Source organism: Drosophila grimshawi, unplaced genomic scaffold (assembly GCF_018153295.1).
Source record: "Drosophila grimshawi isolate 15287-2541.00 unplaced genomic scaffold, ASM1815329v1 contig_1377, whole genome shotgun sequence".
NCBI lineage: Eukaryota > Metazoa > Arthropoda > Insecta > Diptera > Drosophilidae > Drosophila > Drosophila grimshawi.
The window spans coordinates 5,638,452-5,656,246 of record NW_025062900.1 but is presented as its reverse complement, the minus strand read 5'-3'; the positions used below and the strand labels follow the sequence as shown (position 1 = coordinate 5,656,246).

The 17,795-nt window shown below is 38.3% G+C and overlaps 2 protein-coding genes across 3 annotated transcripts; both read left to right on the top strand.

Annotated features, from left to right (window-relative positions):
- The first annotated feature begins 8,779 nt into the window (after positions 1-8,779).
- On the top strand, positions 8,780-9,662 carry LOC116805255 (cytochrome c oxidase subunit 7A1, mitochondrial). The gene is made up of 3 exons (XM_032736135.2): positions 8,780-8,827; positions 8,965-9,035; positions 9,441-9,662. The coding sequence occupies exons 2-3, from the start codon at positions 8,991-8,993 to the stop codon at positions 9,582-9,584; spliced, it is 189 nt and encodes a 62-aa protein (XP_032592026.1). The 5' UTR covers positions 8,780-8,827; positions 8,965-8,990; the 3' UTR covers positions 9,585-9,662.
- A 159-nt stretch (positions 9,663-9,821) lies between these two features.
- Positions 9,822-12,458, top strand: LOC6562621 (coiled-coil domain-containing protein 28A). Of its 2 annotated transcripts, none has more exons than XM_001988962.2 (4): positions 9,822-10,009; positions 10,072-10,312; positions 11,316-11,675; positions 11,740-12,458. In XM_001988962.2, exons 1-4 carry the CDS (start codon positions 9,890-9,892, stop codon positions 11,958-11,960), a joined length of 942 nt encoding a protein of 313 aa, XP_001988998.1. In that variant the 5' UTR covers positions 9,822-9,889; the 3' UTR covers positions 11,961-12,458. The 2 variants fall into 2 exon arrangements, with proteins under 2 accessions (XP_001988998.1, XP_032591894.1); XM_032736003.2 differs by having other exon boundaries at positions 9,833-10,009; positions 11,598-11,675; positions 11,740-12,413.
- The last annotated feature ends 5,337 nt before the right edge of the window (positions 12,459-17,795 follow it).

Genomic DNA, 17,795 nt, shown 5'->3' with positions numbered 1-17,795 from the left:
GCGTTAAATCAAAACCATTATGGATTGTTTATCATACAGTTTGGAGAACAAATGGTTAATTGAATAGTAGGCTACAATATATATATATATATGGGGAACCACCTTTGAATAGCAGTATTTCTTGGCTACACCCACTCACCAACTCACTCACTTCTTGGTATCGGAGTATTCAGTATTCTTTCTTTATTTATTTTTACTGCTCTGCAGGAGGTGGAGGAGACACACCTAATATCCGAATTAATTCAGTTCACTCCCAAACAATATTCCCCATAACTAATAAGCCATGACTAACATTCGACAGAAGAGCACAGATCAGAATTACGGGCTGGGTACTTATCTTAGCTGAAGTGTTATTTTGTTTTCACGTTGGTAACTCCAGAAAGATATGATTGAATTTTGAAAAATATTCGCAACGCTTTGGGTAAATCCACACAGATGTTAACGGTGTTTATTTATCAAAACATTGTATTTTTTACGAAAATTTAAAAAATGGCATTAAATTAATTTTTGTGCATTTTTATTTTTGTTTAATCAGTTGCAAACAAACAATTTGCTATTAAATTAATATTATTATTATACTTGTTTATATATATAGTCTTGTATATTGTATACGGCCACCTGTTTTATACAATTTTTGAAGATATGCATCATCTTTTGCTTTATTATGATTTTGATCTTAATTTCATTAAAAAAAATGTATATTATAAATATTATATAATATTCAACATAGAAATCTTCTTTGCGTTTCATCGCAACCCTTAACATCGATTATCAATAAAACTCCATACTTTATAAATAAAATGAAAAAAAACAATTCTCAAAAAATCTGTCGAATTTGTTAACCCTGATCCTTTAGATACTGTAGTAAAATCCTTTCCTCGCACGCCTCTGTTCCATGTCTAACAATACCGAATGCAATTGCCGAAATGTTCCCCAACATGTTATCGACATCCCATCTGCCAAATAGCTGTTGCCCCCTCCCACTCCACCCCCCCCCACACCCCCTCCACACACGCAGCTGGGCAGCTTAAAAAGTGATGGAAATTAAGGGTGGGGGAGGAGGGGTGGGTGGGTATTGAGCAGACTGCAGAATCGAATCGAAAAATAATCAGAGGGGGGGCCAAAGGACACTTTCATTTCGTGCCAAACGAGAGAGTAAACAATTTTTAGTGAAATTTTCGAATAGGCGAACAGCAAATTTGTAGGGCGTACGCTGCCGAGCCGATGATGATGATGATGATGATACAAATATACACACACACACACACACACACTCTTACACACACATGCTGTACACACAGCAAACAGCTCCGTATGCGCCCGCCCCATTTACTTTTTGTAGTTTTTTATTTGCGCGCTCAACTGTTCTAAATGATGACGGGAGCAGCAGCAGGCAGCAGGCAGGCAGCAAGCACAGCCACTTAGATGATAAAAAAAAATAAAGGCACAAACAGCGCACACATAATACAAAGCACACACGCACGCACACAATCAGCGCAAAAAAGGTGGGTTCTGAGCAGGCGGGGCGGCGCGGCGGCAGGAGGAGCACGCTTGGGGTTCGGGTCACACACACACACACACACAGACGACATTGACTTTGAAACACATTTGACAACAGGAAAAACAAAAACAGCAGAAAAAAATAAAACAAAAACTCGTGATCGCAACAGCAAACGAAAACAGACGAGAGAGAAGAGAAGAAGAGAGAACAATATTTGGTTGTGGAGTGGATTGGGGTGGGGGGGAGTGTGGTGTGTTTATGTGCGCAAGCTTGTTGTCAGAGCAAACATTTGAGTGAGTTCTCGCTCTCGCATGTGCAAAGTACTAATTAGCATTTGAGGTAAACTACACGAAACGAAACGAAACGGAACACACAAATATATAACAGAGACAGCAAACTGTTTCGCTCTAACACACAGCGCAGCAGAAGAAGAGCAACGACAACACCTAATTCACCTCAGCGCTGAAAAAAAACAAACAAAAAACACAACAATAAATGTTAAAGAGGTAATGAACTCACTGAAGCGGCATTTGTATGTGTGTGCCAAGCGGGCACGTGTGTGTGTGTGTGTGTTTGTCTTTATTTATTTCATTGCCAAGGTAACCGCACACACACACACACACACGCGCACACATTCACAGCGCTCAAGCATTCGAATCGCAATCACATTCACAGTGGTTGATTGTGCGCTGTTGTGGGCGCCCAGCAACCTGCTGCCCATTTCTGCGTCACTGTTACCGTTAAAACTTAAACTTAAAACAGTTCAAACATTTTTTACAACATGCAATTCAAGTAAGCCAAATCCGAACAGCGCACAACGTACACCGAACGTTCACCGTTCGAACGGTTGTGGCAACAACGACCGAGTGCCTTTGAGTCAATTGGCCAGGAAATCATAGATACAAAGAACCACAATAACTTGCCCACTTCATTTTAGCCAGTTTTTTTTTTTTTTTTTTTTTTGGGCGTACACTAGGTCAACAAAACAATAATTGGCACTTGAGCCACTTTCAGTAAAAAAAAGGGGTTTAGCTGTATTTTTGAGTGTAGTGGGAATATGTAAATTAAATCACTCAAAGCGAATAGTTTGAAATTGTTTTCACTCATTGTGAAGGTAGACAGACCTTCACGACATCCATGACCGCCAATACCAGCAAGTCCGCAGCAGCCTTCATAGCGGCTTCAACACCAATATCACCTTCCGATAGAATACAGGTAACGTGGACCGCCAGAGAGCACAGCGTTCTGTAATCTTGGTAAATATGAATTGAACGAGTTGGGTGGAAATTTTGGAAAACACTCACAACGCTACACAGCAATTTGTCAGATTGAGTTACCTGACATTTCAATGACTATTCAATGTTAGAGGCACACACCATCCACTGAATTTCTTTGTTAGTATAACTCCGATATCAGAGTATTCCGCAGTCGGTTACAATGTCACTTGTTTTTTCTTTCCATGTGTAGAACAAATTAAGTTTGAAATATATCGCAAAAAAGAGAAACTACGAATTTTTTTGAATGTTCACATTTAATGAGGCAGTACATCGTTACGCAATAAGGCTTTTAGCGCTGCCAACACCGTTTCTTCAAATATATTTTGTATTACGGCTTTATTAAGATACTCTTTCAGCACTTTTGCACTTTGAGCATCCAACGATGGATGATGATGATTATTTGTATTATTATTTAGTGGCGGACGCGGGTAATCGTGACCATAGAGCCCTCTATATATAGCTCTATCCAATGCATTTTCCAGTGCGGGCCTTATATGTTGCCACGGATTCACCACTTCTTGAGCCTGAACATCCTTCGCTGGATGACAGACAATAAGGATCGCCAGAAGAGCACAGCTCAAAATTACGGTTTGGGTTCTCATCTTAGTTGAAGTGTTATTTGGTAACGTTGTTAACTCGCGAATGAAATGAATTGATCGAGTTGGGTGCGCTTTTATAGCATCTCAAATTTTGAAAAACACTCGCAACGGTTTGGGTAAATCCACACAGATGTTAACGGTGTTTATTTGTCAAACATTGTATTTTTAAAGGAGTTTTAAAGATGGCGTTGAATTATTTATTTTTGTGCATTTTTTTGATTAATCAGTTGCATTTTTGTTATATATTATATTGTATATTGTTACAAACGTAAATAATATTCAGTTCATTGAAATATATAAATATTTAACTTTCAACTTTTTATTTGAATTTAAAAAATAAACAAACATGTTTTCAACTTCGAACATCTGTTCTATAAAATTAGTCAGCTTATAGCCTAAATTATAAAAAAGTTCGCTACAAATTTGTATTATGTTTGGTTTTAAATTAATTATTAAATTGCAATTATCCATCTCCAGAGTTATCTAATCTAATTACTATGCAGGTCCTGGAAAGTATGTAAGTCTTTTGGATACCTCCCCCTCCAACGTACATTTGAATTTAATGCTGCTATCTTTACTCTCTTTGTGTTGGCCGCAGCAATTATTTATAACCAAATTCAGCATGAGCCAAATGAAATATTGGATAACAATTAATTGGTATTAAAGAAGCGCTTTTATCAGCCTTAATTGCTTAGAGACAAAGATAATAATATTTCTTGACATTGCTCATTCGGAGGGCTCAATAACATAACTCAGCAAAGATCTTTTTGAATAACTCGTGGGCATCAACATAAACAATTGGCAACAATTGGATCACAATTAAATCCATTATGTTCACACACATTGACTAATAACTAATTTATGAGCAATAGAAATACGCCAACATTTTGCTTTCAAGTCATTGGACTAATGGAAGTCCTTAATCGATGTAATTATTATAAGAACTGCGTGACCATTAATAGTATAGTTTTAACAAAATGTATCAAATTTGTACATGATTAATTAAATGCCACAAATTCTGTAATCAATTCAATTAAACACTTATTTTGTTCGTTTGGGACAACATTTATTGAAATACTTAACTGCGGAATAACATATGTTGTATGTATATATGTATGTATATATAAACTGTATGCTGCTGATATGTAAGGTTTTCCAAGGAGTAGATGTACTCGCCTGAAGATCTTAGCCAAAGGATAAAGGATAAGAAAACCATTGCGTTGGATTGGAAGCCATCGCTGATATGTATCGATTTACGGAACTTAAATGTCTATTAAAATACAAATACAAAGTTCGTAATATTTAGCTGAAGTTCGGCTAATTATGCATCTATATGTATATGTATATGTATGTAGTTGGATATGTACTTATATGTATGTGCCCAAGAATTCCATAATATCAAGCTAGATTATATGAAAAATGTTATTTTGTATATGCTTGACAGGCTCATGGCCTTAGCTATTACTTATCACAGTTGACAAAGTGCGTGGAGAGAGATGGAACTCATAGAAATTCCAATTTCTGAAAAATTATATATATATTCATCAATTTATAGGAAGACCTTAAAATAAAGAATATTCTTAGGAAAATCCTTAAGCAATAATAAACAATTGTAGTTTTGTTCAGTCCATCGTCCATTAAGATCTTGCTTATTAAAAATACAACTCAATATAATAATTAATTAGTTATTGAATGGATAACCAAATAATACTGGATTTATTTGCTAAGCTAAAGCAAAAAATGCAGCAAAGTGAGTTATGTTTTCAATAAATTGCCAAATTAAGCACATACTGATATTAATTATTGCAAATCTTTTTTTTTTGCTCATTCATAACAAATTTGAAACGCATTGGGGGAATACATATAAATAAATAATATACTACTTAAACCAACTTAAAACAACATATATACTTACATATACTTAAAACAACATATTAGTTTCAGCACGCATCCTAGCAACAGCCACAAAAGAAGAAAAAAACTGGATGCAACTCAAGCGGTTCAGCTGGCGGTTAGGAGTCGATTATTGTTTTTTTGTGTGTGGTTTCCCACTCAGTGCGAGCACTCGATGGCGAGTGCACGAGTGCGAGTACGAGTGCGGTACGAGTACACGAGCGAGCGAGTGAGTGAATAGTGTGAATGCGTTATATTCGTAGCGGTTTTGTGAATTTTTCAACAGGCGCTCAGCGCCGAGCAGCAAGCGCAAACTGCGCCTTTTCATTCGCCCAGCAATTGTGAATGCCCAGCCAATGCTTGCTTTAGCAGTGCGAGCGAGACAACTATATGCTGCACATATATATATATATGGGCTGCTCATGCTGATGTTTGTTTATTGAGTTCTCGCTGCTGTTGGGCTCGGTGGCGATGGCGATGGCGATGTTGGCCGCCATTGCTGAGCGCCTGCTAACTGTTTTAGTTAAAGAGCAATCCATTTTGTTTTGCGAAAAGGAAAAGGAGTAGACAAAACTCGCGCAGTTGGTGCTGCTGCTGCTTCTTCTTTTCAAGCAAGCTGTCGGCGAGTGAGCAAAAACAAGAAGAAGAAGAAGAACATTGCAGACGCAAAGGTTGTTTTTGTTGTTGTTTTTGTTGCTAATTAGAGTTATCTGTGATGAGCTAGTTTAAGTGACTAAATTAGTTTAAATGCACACGTTAAACATTAATATACCATAATAAGCTTTGCTATTTAGCTGCCTGTGAAAAACGCAATTATTCACTTTCAAAATCGGCACGTCTCTTAAGCTTTAAGCGCATCGAAATTTAGACTTTGCCAAAGTTTTAAAAGCTAAAACAACAAAATGTCGATTTTGCTGTTGTTGCTTTTGCTGTTGCTGTTGTTAATGCTAAAGCTTATATAAATAAAATACATAAATTATATTAAATACTTAAATAAAAGCATTTTAAAAATATATAATTTCAATCATAATTTAAAGTGCGCAAATTTTGTAGAGCGGCTTTTTCATTTTTATATTTTTGAAGCTCGCTTAAAAGAACTTTTTGCTGCTCAGCGACTCTGTAAATAAGCTCGGGTTTTGAGGCCGGGATTGTTTGTTGTTGTTGTGGCATATATGCACACACACACACAGCCACACACACACACAAATTCATACGCAAATAAGGCCCACGTTTTGGCTTTCTGATGAAACTTGCAATCTGCCAAGCACAGAAAAGCATTATTAGTGCTTTCAACACAACCTGCACTGTGTGTGTACCTGTGTGTGTGTGTGTTTAAGTAGGTTGACGTGCTTTTTATTTAACAGAGTAAAGTATCTACGAAACAAAAACACATATATCAAATTAATAAGTCAACGAAACAAATCACAAGCAATAATAATTTTGAGCGCCCTAATTTGGTATTATGAATAAATATGCGTGCACATCGAATATTACTTTTCTTGTAAATAATAATATTTAATATTAAATTATAAACATCATTAAACTTCAGTTTTAAATCTTAACCCACTTTTTGATTGAGGAGATCAAATTTTAAATTGTGCACACAATGAAGGAAAATTAGAAATACAAATAAACAAAAACAAAACCTGCTTAATAAAATAAAGCAAACAAATTTTTGAATGTATAACAAATAAATATGCTATTATTATATATAATTATTACTTATCAGAAATTAATTTTAAATGCTTTATCTACTTTCATATTTTTAATTTAATAATTGAATAAAATAAATAAATCATGAGACAAATGTTAAGCACAATGTTTAAGATTTGTGCAAATTTTAATTTCAAACACATGAAACTGAATGAAATAAAGCAAACAAATATTTGAATATATTTCACAATTAAAGATATACATATACATATATATATATTTAATATTATTAAGTTATCAATCAAAGATCGATTTTAAGCTAGTGGATCGCAGCCATTTCAACTATTCATTTTTTTTTTGCACAATTATTTGGCCCTTTTTCCATGTTGAGCAAGCAAAGCAAAAAGCGTTTTTGAATAAAGTTCTTCTCTGAAAATCATAAACCTGAAAACTTTTACTCACACACACAGATGCCAAAAAAATATATATGCAAGCCTCGGGCAGCTTACGAAAGAAGCTTAAGTCAAGAACTTAAAATATTTAGCTAAAACTTTTTTTGAACGCTATCGCGCGCCAGAGAGAGCGAGAAAGAGAGAAAGAACGCTTCGAATAATGGGAAGGGTGTCGGCGGTGGTTGATGGAGGGGATGCGGGGGTGGAAGCACTGCAAGAGCATTCAAAGAAGAATCGGCACAAGTTTTGTGACACAGGCAATAAAAGCACTCGGCAGCAGCGATGAACTTGGCAGATTTAACTTTTTTCAAGTTTCGGAAAACCAAAGTTGCGCTGCCAGCAGCGCAGTCGCCGACGCCGTCGCCGTCACAATGCGCAACTTTGGCAAGTTAAATGTTGTTGTTTTTGTATTTTGGAAGCTACAGATTTTGAAAGTTCTTGTACTGGGAGCTAAAAATCGACAAAGGCTTTAGCAGGGCGATATCTGAGGTGTGTCGGTGTGTGTGTGTGTTTTAAAACCTATATATGTATGTGTACATATACAGCTTGTGGGCAACGGAGACGCAGCGGGCAGCTGCAAGCGATCCGCTATTCGAGCCGGCGTAAGCGTTTTTTATTATATTTCTTTTTCACTTGTTTTTGGCGAGAGCTTAAACAGCTTTTGCTTTTTATTATAATTTGTGTTTTATAAGAATGCGCCCAGAAATTCCGTTGTTTTTTAAAAGTTTCTTGTGTGTGTAAAAATCAAAAATGAACGGCAAAATTCGGGGTTCTCGCAACGACTTCGTTGTGTCTACAAACTCTTAATTTTTTTTTCTTTCTTTCGACTTTTTTTTTCTTTTGGTTTTCGACTTGGTTTGCGCGCACACACGACGACGACGAAAATTGCACAACTCATTCGGTGTAGAATTATTGTAATCCCCACCAGGCGTCCAAAATCGGCCAGCAGCTGCTGCTTCGGAGTGCTTTTGCAGCAGCGCAACGCTGTTGTGTGCTGGGCGCGCGTGCAAGCGAGACAACCATAGTGGCTAGTGTTTTGGCGCGTGCATATGGCTCTCTCGCTCTCGGCCGCAGTCACAATCGTTGTGAGTGCAGAAAACGCGTTTCGCTGCCAGCTTTTGCTGGGCGCCTGTTGAAAAATTCACAAAAAGCCAAAATAGCGCGAACGAAACGTACAAAATCGAAAATCGGACGTTCACAACGTCCCTCGGTGGTCGTTCACAGTGGGCGCCACATTTGAATCGCGACGCGTCAACGGTCACAATATTTTTGAATGCCACTTTGGCTGCGCGCATTTTTGAATATTGCAGCGAGATGGCAGCACTCACGCTGGCAACTGCATTCGGTAAAAAAAATAAAACATCTGTGCACTATTTCTATTTTTAAACGTTTTGCATTAGCAAAAATCAGCAAATTGCTGCACAAGAATTTGCGTATCTTGAAAGAGTCAAAGTGAGTTAATTATTTTCTTTATTTTTAAACAAAGGCAAAAAAGGCACAACTACTGCGATTCGTAATTGTGAGAACTTATAGTTGGTCTTGGACTTTGTTTGGCACTCGTTTAAATTTTGCACTTAATGTATTTGCAGCAATTACATAACAACAATTATCAACTATGGCGTTACCTGAGGGACTAGCTGGCAAAATGAAGACTTTCCAGGCATGTTATAAAATTATTATGATAAACTGAAAACATTGAAAATTTATTGAAGTTGTGCAAAAGTACGTGATAGGCGGAGTGAAGTACTTCTGATCCCATAAAGTACATATATTCTTGATCAACCAGTCGCGCCGATTTAGTCAAATCCGTCTGTCCGTCTGTATGAACAAGCGGATATCAGACCCTTAAAAGTTATAGACTTCAAATTTGTAATATGAACTCTCGTATATTGATTGATAAGTGCCTCCGTTTCGTGACGCAATTGTAAAGATGTAACTATACAACTGTAAAAATGTAAAAATTATCGTATTAATGTATAATGTATATAATATGTGGTTCAGGGTAACTAGTTCAACTTCAACTTGTTTGAATATTACAACTCTGATTTGAATGCTTTACTTGCAGGCTGTGAATGATCTGCCCGTGTTCCTCAAGGGTGGACCCGCTGATAAGGCTCTATTTGGCATAACTGCAGCACTGTGTGGTGTGGGCTTAGTGAGCATTGCGCACATGATCTACACAATGGGTTTCTCCAAGAAGAATGCCTAAGCAATGGCTTCCCGTTCACAGTAAACGGTTAATATATATATGACTTAATTAAAAGTGCAATAAATATCAATAAACATACCAATGCAATTATTTATTTGAATTTGGCGCCCACAAAGAACAGCAGCGACCGGTTGCAGTTGAGCGCAGTGTTGAGTAATGCGGCAATGCGACCACACTGTATGTTTCATAACAGCTGATTGATTGTCCCGTGCACGTAAACCTGTGAATGGTCAGACGCAACAAAGCAATTTTTGGGTTGGCGTTGAAAACAGTTAACAAAATATACAAAAATAAAATCACTTCAAATGGAGCCAAATGATGAAGTTGTGGAGCGCCAGAAGCTGGTGCCAAACGATGTTGAGACCGAGGAGGAAGCGAAATCAGCTCAAACACCTGCCACGCCCGTCGCCGTGCCAAAGATCAATGTAAATTGCCCCCAAAAAACCCCTTTCCACGTTATTGTGACAAAGATTTGTTTATGGTACAGATAAAAGGCATATCCAGCGGGGAAACGACGCGTAGCCGCAATTCGGCATCCTGTTCCATTGAACGCACCATATCCGAGAAGGGACAGGGCCAAGGACAGGGACAACAGCAGCAGCAGCAACAATCGGCCAAACCAACACTGCAATATGTGAACGAGCGACGACCACGCCCACATGCCCAGAACAACGCCTCCGCCGATGAACGTTTCGAGTTCAAAACACGTCCCCGCAAATTGCTCAAAGGTAAAGCGCAACGAGTTGAATATAATACGATGAGTTTTTTTTGTTTTTTACCACATTATAGTTGCTGTGAACGTTGCAAGCAGCTTGTCTCTATTTTTGTCGGCGACGCGACAGCCTTCATGAGTCAAACATGGCCGTGACGCACTTCTGGCCATATGTTGCCCACATTACACTTTCACACACTCACACACACACACATACACTTGCACAATTTCCAAGCAGTTATAATTTAAATAATTTAAATTATATTTACTATATTTGGCTTGTGTCTGCTGTTTTGGCCATTTATAAGTGGGCTAACATGGAACTTTAACTGCTGTCGCTTTCAGGCTTTCTTTTCACTTCTGATTTTAGATTACAACTCTTTTTTTGTGTAAACGTATTTTGTTCTATTTGTATAAGTTTTAAGTGCGTTTAATGTTGGTGGAAATATTGGAAATAATAGTAGAAATATTGATTATTACATTTTTTAAGTTTTAGGCCTAACTGTGAGAGATTTTATATATGTAAAAGCTTCTTGTTATGCTAACTTATTCTTAATTGTATTTAGTTATTATTCTTCATATTAATTGTTGTATTTTTGTGATCGGTAAAAGTCGTTTGTGGCGCGTTGCTTATTTTATTACTTTTAAATTCTTTATTATTGTTAGGCATCGATTGCTTTGAAATGTTTAATATTGGTAATTATTTGTCTCCAGATTAAGTCAGTTGTTATCGCTTCAAAAAGGTCACTTTTCTGATTGTTGTAGTATTTAAACTGACTTGTTTTTAGTTATTAATTTTGTATACCTGTTTACCAGCTTAGGTTTTTCAAAAAGTATCGTTTAAATAAGTAATGACAGACAGTTGCTTGTATATCTAGTTTATTTTTTGTATTTAAACTGACTTAGTTTTTAATTTTGTATACCCTACATATTGGTTTATGATTTTGTGTAACATCCTATTTTTTTTTTGTTGATTTTTATTTTTCATTTCATGATTTTGAATGAATTGTTGGGTGCAGATGGCAATCAAGTGGAGCCGACGCACAGCAGGGAGCACAGCTTGAATAGCATAACGCTGATAAGCAGCGAGTGGCTATCGCCAGAACCCAACAACACCAGCACAACCACAGCCAACAATAACAACAACAACAATAATGATAGCACAAAACCCAATCACAACAACAATAACAACAACAATATAAAGCCGCCGTTGCAGTTGCAAGCTGCAGATGCCGAGGCAACCGTTCACAGCAACGAATTCGACGATCGCCCAATTAAACATCATTCCTTTGTCTCCGAAGTGCCAGATGTGAAGCATATGGAACGTGCCCTGCTCGGTCTGCTCGATGACTTCCATTCCGGCAAGCTAAAGGCATTTGGTTTGTAGATTGGTATCCTTTATGTGTATGACATCATAAGCAACAATATATTTGTGTTGTGCAGGCTCTGGTTGCACCATGGATCAGATGACCAAGATACGGGAACAGCAGGAGAGTTTGGCTAAATTGCATTTCGAACTGGCTGCCGCCGAGGAAGATTCTTTGGAGCATGGCAACGAGTTCAATACGAACCGGGCCCAGGAGAATATGCTGCAACTGATGCAGCGCCTGGAACAATTGTCCATCTCCATTGAGCAATTGCAGACAAGTCACACGGGTCTCTGAGATTTGGCGATGATGCAGTCGACCACGTTAAATGATCGCCTGCTACTGCTGCTGCTCTGAGCCAAGATCAGCTCGAAGACGACAATGTTCGCCACAGAACTCATCTGTATATAAAACTAAGTTTTTACGTTTAACTTGTAAGGTTTTTTCGATAAGCTTCCAGTTTCAATACCGTGTTAAGTTAGTGTTGCAATCTTGGCTAGGCATGGTTACGTGCACATACCTCTATATATAATTATATATACATACATACCTATCCATATGTATGTATATATATATATATATATACTTTAGCATAGTGTAGTTGAATAGTTCACTCTTTGGACAGTGCCAATATCGGAGCACTTCAGTAACTACTCCCATAGCTTATTTGATTTTCCACTGACTAACTTGGAACTTTGAACTAACAACAATGTTTTATTAATTATTGTTTGTTATAGTTATTTGCAATATAAACTAATTAAAAAAGTTATAAATTTTATATAACGGAACTTGTAAAAAAACTGTGCATTATTTTTCTGATCTGATAACGATAATTAAAGAGAAATCGATAAGTGCAAGACGATTTTAAAGCTTTAAATGTTTATAGATTTGTGGTCAGCTCCTTCAAAGATAGATTCCTAGGCCATGCCAACACGTAAAAATCAAAATCTTCTACAGTTTTTAAAATAAACAAAATTTGCCGGATCTGCCCTTGAAAATAGTGAAAAACAGCAAAGTATTCCGCAGCCGGTCTCCCCCGACAACAACTCAGTTTCTATAGTATCTATACTTTTCGATTGGAAAATATATTGCAATACTTTGAATTAAGAATCTATGAAATCGAGCTACAAAAATCATGAAGATATTTGTTGATTTTCAGAAAATAGAATTTTCGTTATATTTTATAATTCATTATTTAGAACTTTCACTCTAATCTTTTAGAACTTTTCAGAATTAGAAATGCGTTTAAGGATGCTATTCAAGTCGCTTTGAATATAGAATTATCGAAAAATTGAAAAAGTTTGCTCTTAAGAAATCCTAATTCTAGAATATAGTATATATTATAGTGCCAATTACTTTATGTACCTTCGCAAAAAAAAAAGAAAAACAACGAATTCAGTTTACAGGAAATGATTGAATCTATTCCAAGATATCCCATATTCAAGTGCTGTCAGCATTTCGAATTATAATCAGACTAAAACCAACAACTTTTCGCAACTTTCCATATGCTGTGCGAGCACTGTATATATGTATATATGTAGAAGATCCTTGAGCTATGCTGCTATATAAATCTATCAATGCTTTGGCTCATCAGCTGGTTCCCTTCACCCCTTTGGTAATTCCGATGCCAAATGCCCATAAACAATAAGTTCATCCGGCTTGGCGGCCTTTCAGCAAAACAGAGACAAAAATGCCCATTTTAGATTCTTTGGCCACCGTTGAGTAGAATTCCGTTGTGCATGCACAATTTGTTGTTATTGTTATAATGATATGGGTATTGTTTATAGTTCTTCTTCTCGTTGTTGTTGCTGTTGTTGTCGTTGTTGTTGTTGCAACCTTTGGACAAGTGCATTCGTACATAGGAAATTTGTGTTTGTCGCTTAATTTGTGCATTTGTATTCAGTTGGTGTCCACTTCACTTGGACTTGTCATCATCATCATCATCATCATTACGGTCACCATCATCATCGACATCATTATCCCCATCTGTTGTTGCCTTTTGTTGTTCTTATTCTTCAACTTGTTGTATTTTTGTGATCGGTAAAAGTAATTTGTGGCGCGTTATTTTTTCTTTTTTTCTTTTTCTTTTTCATGTTCTGTTTAAATCCGGGTTTCAAGTGACAAGAAGCAGACACTGAGAGAAATTCGATGATCAAGTTTATGAAATGGTTTCCATCAATTTCGATAGTTATTAGTTAATATGCGCTTTGACTTTGATGTCCTTTTCAGGACTTCAGAATTCAATCATGATTTCAACAGTTTGTTCGGGTTGTGAAACTGCTTTTAATGTTTCAACTTGGAATACAAATAATTCCATCTTATGGATGGTATTCAGGCAGAGAACAAAATGTATTTGAAGTTGGGCAACAATATAACATATAACAATAAGTATGAAGCAAAAAACTACTGTTTAAAATCCCTTTTTATAAGTTAGTTAGTTACTCTTAAGTTTCCAAGAGTTCCAAAGAACTCTGGTTAGCTTCGTATTGCTTCATTTTTGTGCAGTGTATTTGTTCACTTGTTGTTATTGTTATTGTCGCCAGTCTTTCCCTTTGCGTGCTGCGGTCAGAAAACTCTGTTTCTGTTTCTGCTTCGGCTTCGGCTTCAGCTACGGTTTCAGTTTGGACATCAAACTTCAACTTCGCCTTTGGGGTTTTTGGGATTGGGGGATTCGGGATTGGAGTTAGCGGTTTGGTGCATTCCAACCTTGTGTCGAACATCATTTGCGTCAAATGAAGAAATAAACGCTTTGACCGGCGCATCCGCCATGCTGCATACAAATGCAAGCAGCCGTTTACCTGTTGAGACACTCCACACACTGAGAGAAATTATGGACTAGATAATGCGCACACGCGCAGTACAAATCTTGTCGAAAGCCAGATATGTTGTATAAACTTGAACAAGATACTAAAATTCTTTTCACAAATGGGATTTTGTAATATTGAAATTTTTAAATATAAGTCGGCTTTGGGTTAGTTAATTGGACGACTTTTTTTCATATTGTAGATGGTGGAAGTTTTTGAAATATTTGCCAGATTTGTATTCTGTGCACTAAGAATTTTTGTTGGTGCAAATATATTTTTTTTATTAGCAAATTATATTCAAAATTTGATCATTTAATATGCTCTTTCGCAGAAGAAAGTGTTGGCAGCCAAAATGAGATCATTTGATATGTCAGTTGGTTCATTACAATCTGCAGATTGCGAAAAACGTACGATATTCAATTGGATTAGTAACTGGACTCTGTTGCCATTACTTTTCTCCGCTTTCCCCACTTCGGTTTTGATCAACTTTTCTTTTTACTTGATTTTTCCATTGTTAACCCATTAGCGATTCCTTTAAACTTATTGAGGAACGATTTATAGTTTTCTTAGAGTGTATATATGTATGTGTGTGTGTGTGTGTGTGTGTGCATTTATTCCACACCCACACCGGTGGCACTTCCATTTGTCCGGCGTTCCATCACGCGCCTGATTTTACACTGGGAGCACTGTCGAAAAGGGTCGCCACAAACGGGAATGAGGGAATTTCCGAGGCGGTGCCAAGCCCTAGAAAAACCAACAACAACAACAACAAAAACAACAACAATACGAAGTGAACGCTGGGTGCAACAACAGCTCAACTTGAAACAGGGATCGGCTGCAGTTGCACTTGGAGTTGGAGTAGCAAAGGGGCTTAGAGAATTGGTGGCGATATGGAGGAGGGGCAAGTTGTGTGTCGCCAGTTCATCGAATCGAGTGTTATGTAAAATGAAGAGAAGTCATTAATATGTGACCCGCATATCAAATTTCGTTTGAAGCGAAACGAATTGAACCTTTTTGGTCTCTTTGGTCACATGAGAATTTGATGAACTGCCAACTGACAATGTGTCGTTGATACCTGTCTGTAAGGCCCCCCCTCCCTGTCCCTGCCACAACTGTTGAGCGGATCACTTGTTGCCATCAGCCATGTTAAACATTGGCCATTTGGTCATTGGCCATTGGCCATTCGGCCATTTGATATGCCGTCAGCCACTTGATGTTTATGAACTCTCTGCCTCGAGAGGTCATTTAAACGGCAAAGGCCAAAAATCAACTGCAGTCTGTGTCTCACATACTTAGTTGCTAAGAGACTCACCTCTCTCTTTCTCTCTCTCTCTCTCTGCTTCTCTGTTTCGATCTCAGCATGGGTCCCACGAGACCCATAATCCTTTTAATACCCTCTAGCATTTTATTTACGGCATAAATTTGTGTTGCATATTTATTGAGGATGAAATCCTGATCAAAGAAATTAAACAAAAAAATCATATCAATAATATACCCAGATTTATTGATCTATTATATATTATATGATTTCTTTCATTCTACATTTCTTACTTTAATTCGTTAATTTGATTTTAAATTTTTCAAAAATATATTTTAAGAACTTTTAACTCTTTTTCACACTATACAAAATAATAATTAAAGATATCTTTGTCAAAATTAAAGCATTTTTTATGACCAAGTTGATCTCTAGATTAATTCTACATTTCAAATCATTACACAGAGATTTCCAAATTATTTGTCAATAGCAAATAAAGATTTTTATAGGCCACAAATAATGAACCAAATCAGCTCAAGCAAAAAAAAAATTGACTTAGACAAAGTTATCTGAGCTTAAACAATTCCCAGCTGATTACAGGGTATTAGCTAGTCACACACGAGTAAAATAGAACACGCTCGTCTCGTTTTTTTGTAGCAGGCAGTGAACCAGCCCAACTAACCCGACCAACCGTCAGCCAACCACCCACAAGTGCACGCAGACACAAAGAGTCGCCCAGAGCAGAGCGAGGAGAGAGGCTGTCAGCGGAAATTACGTTGCTGATGACAGAGCAAAAGCGGAAGAGCACGCAGAGCTCTCGCTGGGACCAGGACAGCCACACACAATAGCAGGGCGGGGTGGCGGGGTGGCGGAGCGGACATGCCACCCAATCCGTCCCAGCCTCCCCTGCGGCGCACCCACTACTTCTCGACCGTTACAGGAAGTGCGACAAAATTCAAAACGTACTCTGCAGTCGAGCATCCTGCTGCGGAAGCCCGGAAAAGCAAAGGGGGTGAATGCCAAAGGCGGAAGGAGGGTGGAGGGTGTGGGGGGGAAGTGAGGTGCTGCTGCTGACTGACTGACAGTCGGACTGGCAACTGGGCTGGCATAAATGTGCACACGGCAAAAGTTGCGAATGCCCCGCTGCTGCTGCTGTTGCTGCTGCGCCTAAAAGAGGAAGTGTGTCGGGCAGTCGGGTGGCTGGTGAACTCCCACGTAGAGATGGGCTTGTGTCGTGTTTTTCAATCGTAATGAGAGATTTTCCATTCAGCACAATAACATTGCTTAAATGAAAATCAGGTCACATAAGAGTGATCCCATAATCTTCTGGTTAGGTTGGTGGATAGGTTCAAAAGGTTCCTCTTTGCTAAAAAAATTAGGCAAGTCAAAACTCGTTCTTGTTTAAGGAAAATTTCTCAAAAATATTCAAGTTTTCTTGCCTCAATTTGTGGGTCATGTTCTGTTGCACACGAATCCTGGCCACGCACCCATCTCAAAGGGCCTGCGCCATGTTATCCCCCAGAGAGATAACGAGTGAGAGGCGGACGGAGGGTGGAGGGTGGATGGGCGCGCACACACAAAACCGTTGTTGGCGAGGCGAGGGCGACGTACTTTATTTCCTGTAAATGTCCTCGAAAATATGAACATTATATCCCGGAAACGGAAGCAGCAGCAGCATTTGCAAGGAAGCGTCAGCCAGGCAGGCCGAACTGAACTGAACTGAACCAAACTGAGCGGACTGAGAGGCAGGCAGGCAGGACGTTTGTGACAGCGACTCCTTCTGCGACAGCCATTTGCCTAACGGGGGCGGGGGATGGGTCCTGATTAAAGTGGGTAAACAAACTGACTGAAATGTATAAGCAAACAAAACCACCCACACACCACACACCCGAACACAATACGAGGACACCAGTGAGAGACGTCTTTCTGAGTGGTAACGTCTTTACATCCTGCAGGAAGCGTTACGTAGTCGAAGGTGGGCTCGCTCTCCAGCTCGTTCTCGCTCTCTTAGCTGCCGGCATTTGTGTTCAAGCTCTAAGGCATCCTGCGGCTGGGTTGGGGGGTATATAGAAA

What these genes read in the sequence shown, in the direction of transcription:
- LOC116805255 (XM_032736135.2), top strand. Translation starts at nt 8,991, where the DNA reads ATGGCGTTACCTGAGGGACTAGCTGGCAAAATGAAGACTTTCCAG. An exon ending in GCAAAATGAAGACTTTCCAG is followed by an intron (nt 9,036 to 9,440) that starts GCATGTTATAAA and finishes CTTTACTTGCAG; the next exon opens with GCTGTGAATGATCTGCCCGT.
- LOC6562621 (XM_001988962.2), top strand. Translation starts at nt 9,890, where the DNA reads ATGGAGCCAAATGATGAAGTTGTGGAGCGCCAGAAGCTGGTGCCAAAC. An exon ending in TCGCCGTGCCAAAGATCAAT is followed by an intron (nt 10,010 to 10,071) that starts GTAAATTGCCCC and finishes TTTATGGTACAG; the next exon opens with ATAAAAGGCATATCCAGCGG. An exon ending in TCCCCGCAAATTGCTCAAAG is followed by an intron (nt 10,313 to 11,315) that starts GTAAAGCGCAAC and finishes TGTTGGGTGCAG; the next exon opens with ATGGCAATCAAGTGGAGCCG.